The sequence below is a fragment of the Gavialis gangeticus genome, unplaced genomic scaffold (genome assembly GCF_001723915.1).
Source record: "Gavialis gangeticus isolate Ggan-Ray unplaced genomic scaffold, GavGan_comp1, whole genome shotgun sequence".
Classification (NCBI taxonomy): domain Eukaryota; kingdom Metazoa; phylum Chordata; order Crocodylia; family Gavialidae; genus Gavialis; species Gavialis gangeticus.
In genome coordinates, this window is record NW_017728992.1 from 196,056,913 (window position 1) to 196,066,154 (window position 9,242).

Consider the following 9,242-nt stretch of genomic DNA (forward strand, 5'->3'; position numbering starts at 1 on the left):
GTTCTCCCTAGGAAGAAGAGTTGAGAAAAAGTGGAGAGGCAAAATATTTCCACCTAAATGATGACCTGCATGTTCTAATTGAAGTATTTGCCCCACCAGCAGAGGCATATGCCAGAATGGGACATGCTTTGGAAGAAATCAAGAAGTTTCTCATCCCTGTTAGTATTGTAATTTTTCATCATTATTAACTGAGCTTGTTTTAATGAGCAACATAACTTTTTTTTAAGGCTTTCAGTGTACCATCACATTCAGATTATATGCTGTAGATCAGCGGTTCCCAGACTGACAGATGGCACACCACCAATTTAAAATAATACAACCTTAAGTACCACCAGCACACTTGTCATATAAAGTAATTATAATAAATCTGTTGACACGTACCACTGACAAGTTGTCTGTGTATCACTGGTGGTACCCGTACCACAGATTGGGAACTGTTGCTGTAGATAACTAAAATCTCCTTAAATTGTGAGACCCATGTGAAATCAAATGTTTCTTTGTTCTTCATTATCCTCATTTGTAAAAGAGTAAATGCTTTTAGTCTCCTTTGGAATGTGCTCTTAAGTTTTTTGGGTTTTTTGGGTTTTTTTGTTTGTTTTTAAGCTTTCGTTGCAAAATGAACTTATTACCCATATTGTGCATTCTTCTCGTTACCTATCCTAAGTATATTTTTGGTTGCGTGACTTTCATTTTCAAGCTGAATACAGTATGACATTAGGTATTTTTTTTGATAATTATCTAGCTTAATTGGACACAAGTCGGATAGGACTTAGAACTGTAGTTTTAGAAACTTATTAGGTACAGTCTTTAAAAACATCTTTTTAGCTTTTCATTAGTGGAGGCCTGAGGTGGTTTTGGTACTGAGAGGTTTTCAGAAAGTTTCTAGCCTCACAAAGTAATGCTATTTGCAATCAAGTGGCTGCTTATTTTTCAGTATTGTCCCCCTCTATCAGTACACTTGGTCCAGCATCAAATTAGCTTGTTCATGCCCGTCTTGTAGAAAACCTTGTCCTGCATGATCAGAAACTTCTCAACTGCTGCAGTCACTTCATTTGATGCATTTCCTGCGAAGGCCTTCAACTTAGGTGGGACCTGGAGAACTCTGAGGAACAAATGCGGTGAATGGGCTGAATTGGGAAGCAGTTCAAAGCCATGTTTGGTAACTGCAGCTTGAGATGTGTGGAACAGTGCATTGTCCTGGAGAGGCAGCTCTCCTTGACTTTGCTTTCCGATGTGCTTGTTCCCGACAGCTTCTCACAAGCTCAACGGTCTACTTGCGTAATACTCCCCTTCTGGTCTTGCTTGTTTAAAAATTAGTCACTCATAATTGCTTCATCATTGTCCCCCCAAAAAAACGTGTGGCTGTGACCCTACTGACTCATGGCATTTTCTTGAGTGCCTTGAAATAGCAATTGTGTACGCTTCCACTGCATGCTCTTCTGTTTAGTCTCAGGATTAAAATGATGATTCCATGTCTCATCCTGGATTGCAGTCCTGCTTGGGACTCTTTCTGACTTTGCTTCAAACTACTCCAAAATGTGCTTGGAAATGTCAACTTTTACTACTTCTCATCACTGATCATCATTCTTGACATTCCTTTTGCTGACGACACCTTTCTTATGCCCAAGTCTGTTGAGGATGGTCTGCATTGACTGACTGCTAATCCCTGCTGTCGTGGCTCTGTGCCTGACTGGGTATCCTTTCACTTATTTCCCTCCTTGTGGACTGGGTATACTTGTCTGCTTTCTGATGACTGACTCTTTGACACGTCTTCATACAAGTTTGGCACAACTGAAGAAGAGTCTGTTAACAATTGAATTAAAACGTGTACTTTGATCTGTGACATCTGTTGGGGCTCAATCTTAAGTCAACGTAGATGCTTGTGAATGCCCTTGTCACTTGCATTTCTTCATATAATCTTCCAAGATTTCTCAAGGTGTAGCCAGTTTTTTAAAATCATATCTGTCTTTGGTATTAGATAAGAAAAGATCCAAAGCACAAGAGCTCTCTAACTAATTCTGAGATATGAACCTTGCAAAAAATACAATTTCAAATGGCAGCTAAATGAAGGTAAATTTACTAATCACAATTGCCTTCTCTAAGGGTAAAATATTAATGGTTAAATATAAAATGCCTTTACTACTAATACCTAGGCATTGTTGGATTTATTAATCTAAAATGCTCAATTTTTCCCTAGATCAAATTTAGTTTAAGATAAACTGTTCTATAAGCACGTGTAAATTTTGAGTTTGCAAATAGAAAAATGCTTTTTCCAATATTTTACTATCTTGTACTTAAGCTGAACTTAAGTTTGGCAGATGTGCTTTAGTCGCTATAGGAAATCAATATTTCATGTTGTAATGATCTCAGTGGCTGCAGAAAAACACTGAAATCTTGCATTAGAGCTGCCTTTGAAGTAGAGGCTATAAAGCATCCTTACTCTGGGTGGTTGTTTCAAGTTGAGGCCTTGGAACTTATATAATGTATTCTTTAGCACTAGGAGGCTTTGAAGCTTTCTTGCGTACTTTTGTTACATACATTTGGCTGTGTTTTTAGTACAACTCCAGCAAAGAACTCTTGCTCAGTCTTGATATTGTTCATCAATAATATTTGATGCAACTATGTATTTTTTCTCTCTCTGTCTGTGATTTTACTGTTTGAAAATGCTACTCCAACTGTGTTTTTCTGGAAAACAGTGTTAGAGTTCCCTAAGGGTCTCACACTTCATTTTGCACAGCTGAACTGCCACCATGTTATAGAGTCAAGGTTTTTATCCAATGTGCTGCTATGCATACTTTGGCCATAATTGGCTCTGGGTGGATGGTATGGTTAATATTTATGAAGCCAGAACATGGTAATTCAGGTCAGTCGGCAAAGAACAGTAGTAGTCTCTTCCAGAGCTCAAACAGCAGCTCTACCTTACAAATTAATCATTTCAGAATACAGGCACCTAGACCCGGGTTTGATATATTTAATATCTAGAGGAGGGAAATAGTGGTGCGTGGCTCTGGAAGTATATATGTGATGGCTTATCTCCATGGAAGTCCTATATGAACACAAGTGTAAACTTGTCTCTTGAATGGGTGCAGCTCAGTACTGGATCCATAGCTTTAGGTGCCTGAGCATCTGATTTCCACTCTTCCCCCCCTGCCCCATTGTGAAGTAGAATTAAATGCCGTTGGCTGTATGAAGCACTAAATAAATTCCAGTAGACAAATGTGAGACTCCTTGTTGTATCAGTGCATTTCTGCATGTAATGTTCAGGTTAAGGAGAGAGGAAACCTTTAAACACTAGCTGATTTCCAGCATATTAAACTCTGCATCTAGACTCATATTTTAGATACTAAAAAAGAGGTAAGGAAATCCATGGTAGCTTTAATGTGTACTCGCATGGACTTGAGTATACGCATGGTCCCTCGTCTTAATGTAGAAGGCATACTCAAATCACTTGAATTTATTTGTGGGGATATGCAAGATGCCTTCTAAACAGAGCACTTAATGCATATAAAATCTTGGACAAATGGGAAAGAATTCTGAATAATTTGCAGGCAAGGAGTTTGCGCTGTCCAGGAAAGCAGCTGTGCAAGGTATTCCAGAAAGAAAGTAGTCAGCAGGCCTCTAACAACTTGTCACTGATCAACTATGGTAAAGAGAGTTCAAGTCTAAGTGGACATCCTTGATAGCTTTTTTTCTACATAAGCCCCTATATCGGGTATACTCAACCCCTGGTTCAGAGACCAGATCCAGCTCTTGGAGCGGTCATCCGGCCTGCAGGACTCCCCACAGGTCCTGAAATGTTGGTAGTGAGGGAGCAGTGCTGCCAAATTTCTGAACCCATGGGTGAGCCCTGTGGGCCAGATAGCATAGCCCTATGCAGGGGCCAAATCCAGGTCACATTGAGCACCACTGCCTGGTGTCATAAACGTTGGCGTCAAAGTCCTCCATATCCTTGAGTAGGCCTTACTTGTGAGACATTCTAGATGACACTAATTTACCTGGAAAGGAGAGCATAATTGAACTTAGTTGATGAACACTTTCAGCTGGTCCTTGAATTTGAATGGGTACTGAAGAATTAATCTTTCAGGAAGATGATAGCAATAGATTAGATTAGTCAACAAAATCAAATGAACAAGAACTACTAGATTCTGTCACCAAGAGACTTGCAAGAAGAAGTATTCACTAGAGAAGAAAGGTCATGTGTGACATTCAATTCTGAGACAAGAGCTTTAATTAAACTTAGTGGAGAAAACGTTCTGTGATTCCAACAGCACCATCATGGATAAGATGTATTTGCTTCTCACCCCTTCAGTGACTCTTACTATCACGCTGAGCCTGGAGAGCTGAAGTTTGGGAACAAGAATAACTCTCATCCTTAGAAGCATCATCTTGTTAACACTTTTTATAATTGGAGCACAAAAGGTTAGGGGGCTGAACCCCGATTTTGCTGAGCTGAAATGCTAATAACATTTTGTGAAATGTATAACGAGTTCTCTTGCTTTTCAAAAGGAGTCTGAGAGGATGCAAAAGCCAGGATTCAGATTAGTTTCAAGTATTTTAAATGTAACCTTGGAGTTCCTGCCTAGGCTCCAAGGCTGTTCAGATTGGGCCTGTACTAACAGCCACAACATTTTGAATTACACTTACCACTCCCTCATTTCTGTGTAGAGTGATACCTACATTCCCAAACCTGAATTGCATTTTGATACTTCTGAACCCTCTTTACTGACTGTATAGAGTTCCTTAAGTTCCTGCTCTAGGCAAACTGAATTACAATCTGGAGCAAAGAGTGTAATGCTTGGGTGCTGCAAGGTTCAGCTGGAGGCACCCAAGAAACCACTTTGGCCTAAATTGTTTTTCAAAGCTGTGTAGTGATTGTACGTGGCAATAGAGAGGCTATCTCATACCCAAGTTCCAGTAAAGTTGTGTTTTGCAGTGGCAGCCAGTTACCCAATTGGCCTCCATACAGAAAGTCAAAAAGCCTGAGGCTGAATTGATTCAATCTTCATAGGTTAGTCTAAACTGTGTAGATTAAACTGATAAGCAAGTGAACGGATTCACTTTTGATTCTGGAAATGTAGCCACCTGCCTGCAATGGTCCAGGCCAGAAGAGTGCAGTGGTAGAGGGAACTAGAGCATGGCGCCCTGATGACCTGGAGCTTGGGCCAAGGCTAGCTTGCCCCTGCCCCCATGCACGGCTAGGGGAGGTGGGGAATCATAGGGGAGATGCAAAACTTCTTTGGATACCAGGACACTGAGTCAACTTGAATCTGGAGGGGATCTGGAACTGCAATTCAATAAACCAATGTAATCTAATTAAGTCTGAGGCTACATCCATCCAGGTTTATCTTAAACTGGTTTTGGCTATTTTGAAAGTAGTTTATGTACACTGAACTTCTGTTGCGTTACAAATTTGAACTGGTTTCTGATCCATTAGACCGGTTTATGTGTAATTTCTGTCCCTAGCCTTGTAATTTACTTTGTACCAAGCTTAGTGTCTCTTTCTTAGCAAACGGAGAGTAGGCCGTGTTAGTCTAGTCCAAAGTCAGGAAGAAGGTAGGGTAGGGTGATATGTTAGACTAAATTAGTTAGTCTATTCAGTGCCACTCTGCCCTGCCTTCTGTCTTAGCAAATGTAAATGATCATTCAAGAAAAAACAACTGCATTTGTACTATCTGATTGTGGTATATAATCTGTAAGCTTGATTCTTTGCCCAAAACTCAAAGCAAATAGTTTCTTAAAACTACGGCTGCTGACACTAAGTTTGCAGGGCAAGACTAGAAGCTGCTAATACTTTTATTTTGCATTGGTTCTAAAATTTCTTCACTACTTTATTCTAGCATAGATAGCTGCTACCTTTTGGTTTTGTGCTATAGCCAGTTACTTCAGACTTAGTATCCCTCTTTCTTCTCCTCTTCCCAAGTCATCAGAGTTCCATTTGTTGAAGAACTAATTAGACTACCTAGTTTCTTCCCAGTTTCAAACATCTCTCCAAATAGACAATATGTGGCTGCAATCAAGACCTCAACCTTTTCCTGCTGACTTAAAGCAACAGAGATTGGCCTTGCTTATCACGTTTTCTGTCCCTTCCAAATGGTATTGCTTTTTTGCTCTAAGACCATTCTTTTGCCACCTTTTTTTTACCCTTTGCTCCCACCCCTTTTTTTTGTAAGTCAGTATTGCAGTGTACTCAGCCCACCTGATCGTACTTCCTTGCCGGCATTGGGCAGATGAGTCACTGGGTAGCTTTAAGCAACACTGGCTGAAAAATATCCTGTTGCTCAGAAAATTCCAAGTGTACATTTGGACAGACAGCAGTGTGTGTGTCATTTTGAGTCATCAGTGACAGTTTTTCTACAGGACTGAGAATATTGGGCAGATGGTACTTTTTAAAGGGTTAAACATGCTGCATCTCTAATGGTGCTCTAAGAAGATATTGGATAAGATTCTCATCTATTTTACCTTGTTTTTTGCACTTTCAAAAAATGACTAAATTTTTGAAGAGGTAGTGCTGCAATGGTGTTAACACAGGCTATCTTCTAATTTGTTGGTTTATAAAGGCTCTGACACTGGAAGCATGAGACATGGGGCTCATTCATCTGTCAGTGCTGTGATCAGTCAAAAACTTGGGTGTTAAGCAAACTTCAAGCCTCCTAAAGAACCACAAATGGGTGCAGTGAGAATTCATCATTAAAGCAAACTAAGATGGGTAACTTTTCCTCCCTTTTAGGTTCACCTTTTAAAAAAAAGAGTATAGAATTTTCTTTAGGCACAAGGATGCCCACATTACTTGGCTGCTTTCCAGGAGAAATTCTCTAAAAACAATTACAGAATCTCTAAAAAATAGTGGTTAGATTAATAGAATTTAGGGGTGAGTACAGCTTTCAAGTTCATCTAGGTTGATTTTTTTGGCAACTGTAGGCCCCTAAATTGATTAAGGTGATGGAGACATCCAATCATGATTTGAAGACACCAAGAGGATAAAGGACTCTCTAGCTCCCTTACTAATGGGTTTGAATAGTTAATTGCAATCAAAAGTTAAAAATATATGCCTAACTCTTAAGCTTAATCTACATAGCAACCAGAAAGTGATTTTTTTTTTCTTTTATACCTTCTCTCCACTAGGTTAAAGAATCATTTTAGCACCTGATATTTTTTTTCCAGGAGAGAGAATCCTGTAATCAAGACACCTCTTGGTCTTTTTTTTTTCCCTCACAAACCAAGCAGATTGAACTCTTAAATTCTTACTAGAGTACATTTTCTTCAGTCCTTAAGGTACTTCTGCAAGTTCTGCACCTCTCCATTTTTTTTACATTCTATTTAAATACTGGATATTAGTTCTTAATATCTCACTTTAGGCAGTTCATAGAGATTAAAAAAACACTTTTCATAGCCTCTTCACCACTTCCCTTCTATGAATTAGTTGGGTTTTTTTTACTCTTCTCTAGTTATGATCTATGTTTCTTGCATGTTTGTAGTTAGTGTTTTTTTGTTTGAGCCCAGTTTACTAAGCAATCCAGACTGCTCTGAGATTGCCCATTGTGCATCGTTCTTTAGCTGTCTGCTGATCTTTGTGTTTATTTGCAAATTCTGCCTACAGTGGTTTCATATTTACTTCTGTATCTTAAATGAAAGTGTTGACTTGTCAAGACACTCCTACAACCTGATTAGAATTGCTCCCATTTGGTAATTCCTGATTGGCAGATACTTTTTCAGATCTTTAATCCATTTTACATAAAGAATCATAGAAAAGTAGGGCTCGAACGGACCTTCAGCAGTCATCTAGTCCAGTCCTCTGCTTGACGCATGATTACTCGTATCTAAAGTATCCCATACAAATCCTTATCTAACCTGTTACTAAAAATGCACGATCAACCCTGTTGCACAGCTACAACGCATAGCACCCTAACCTGCCATAGATAAAGCAGAAGGACGAGGGCAGTCAGTGTTCTGGGACTGCAAGGTTTGTAAAATATGCTTTTCAGTGCTTAATAATACTTTATACTAATAATATTTTTAGCAATGTTGTGTAATACAATGGCACATTACTTAAAGCTATTTTCATCTATGCAGATACTCTTATTAACCAAATATTGAGTATAATCAACCCCCCATTATCCATTTTGCATACAAAAGCTGAATGATCATAACCACATTCCTATCTTTCAGTACTTAATTGTATCCTGTATTACCTTTGCATTATATCCACAATAGATTGTTAGAACTATTGATGTGTAATAACCCAATGGTAATAGATTTTCCCCCCACCCTGTATTTTGCATCCCTTCCCTTATCAGTTTTCTACACTTCATAGCTACTGAATTATGACTACTACATATGTAATGTTTTTTCACTTGCTATTGGGTCTTTCACTTTATTATACAGGCGTTGTTTGGTAAAGAGGATAACTTCAACTAAAAGCCCAGCCTGGTCCATTGGAAATCTAATAAAGTCAACTAAATGTCAAATTTCCCTTCATTTTTCTATCTAAATTTTTCCTTCCAGTTTTACTTTATTTTCTTTAGTTTTAAGGAAATTTTAGCCTTTTTTTGAAGTACTAAGCCTGATTTCGGTCTTCTCTCTTTGCCCATATTGAATGTAACAGGTTATAATTGCTGGCCCCTTTAGGCCAGCACTGTCCTCCAGTCTGTTAAGGGATTCCTCTTTTGTAGGTCTGTGTCATGATACCAGTGGGTAACAATTTGGGATATGGCAGGGGTAGGCAATGTTTTTTGGCCGGAGTGCCGAAAAAACCACAGTGTCTATTTTGGAAGGTGCCAGAGTGCTGGTATGCTAGAAAAACAAAATTGGGGGTGAAGGACCAGTACATGGCAGGACGCACTGCATATTAGTATATCTAATAATAAATGTTGCCTATGTGTACTTTTTTTTTTTTTAGGAAAGCTGCAGTCAGGGAGGGAAAGGGGAAGAACCAGGGGCACGTGCACACCGAGAAGTGCATGCATGGATGCAGAACCACATGTACACAAACATGGAGAACCAGAACAGATGCCTGCACACATCCAGAGCCAGACACATGTGCACATAGATGCACAGAACCAGAGGCAGACAAATGTACAGAACCAGATACATGGGTGCACAGAGCCGGGCTGCTGAGCTACTGGACAAAGTCCAACCCAACAATGCCCTGGGGCTGCCAGAGCCCCTGTGCTTCCCTGTGGAGCCAGCCCCCAGGCTGTAGCACAGTCAGCTGACACCCTGACCTAGAGCCTGCCCATCAGCCC

The 9,242-nt window shown here is 39.6% G+C and overlaps 1 protein-coding gene across 1 annotated transcript in view; it reads left to right on the forward strand.

The window, feature by feature from the left end:
- Nucleotides 1-9,242, forward strand: part of KHDRBS3 (KH RNA binding domain containing, signal transduction associated 3) — a 213,025-nt gene that overhangs the window by 91,209 nt on the left and 112,574 nt on the right. Inside the window, exon 5 of the mRNA XM_019519668.1 lies at nt 12-158. Within this exon, the coding sequence (XP_019375213.1) occupies nt 12-158 (147 nt within the window). The remainder of the gene's footprint in view (nt 1-11; nt 159-9,242) is intronic.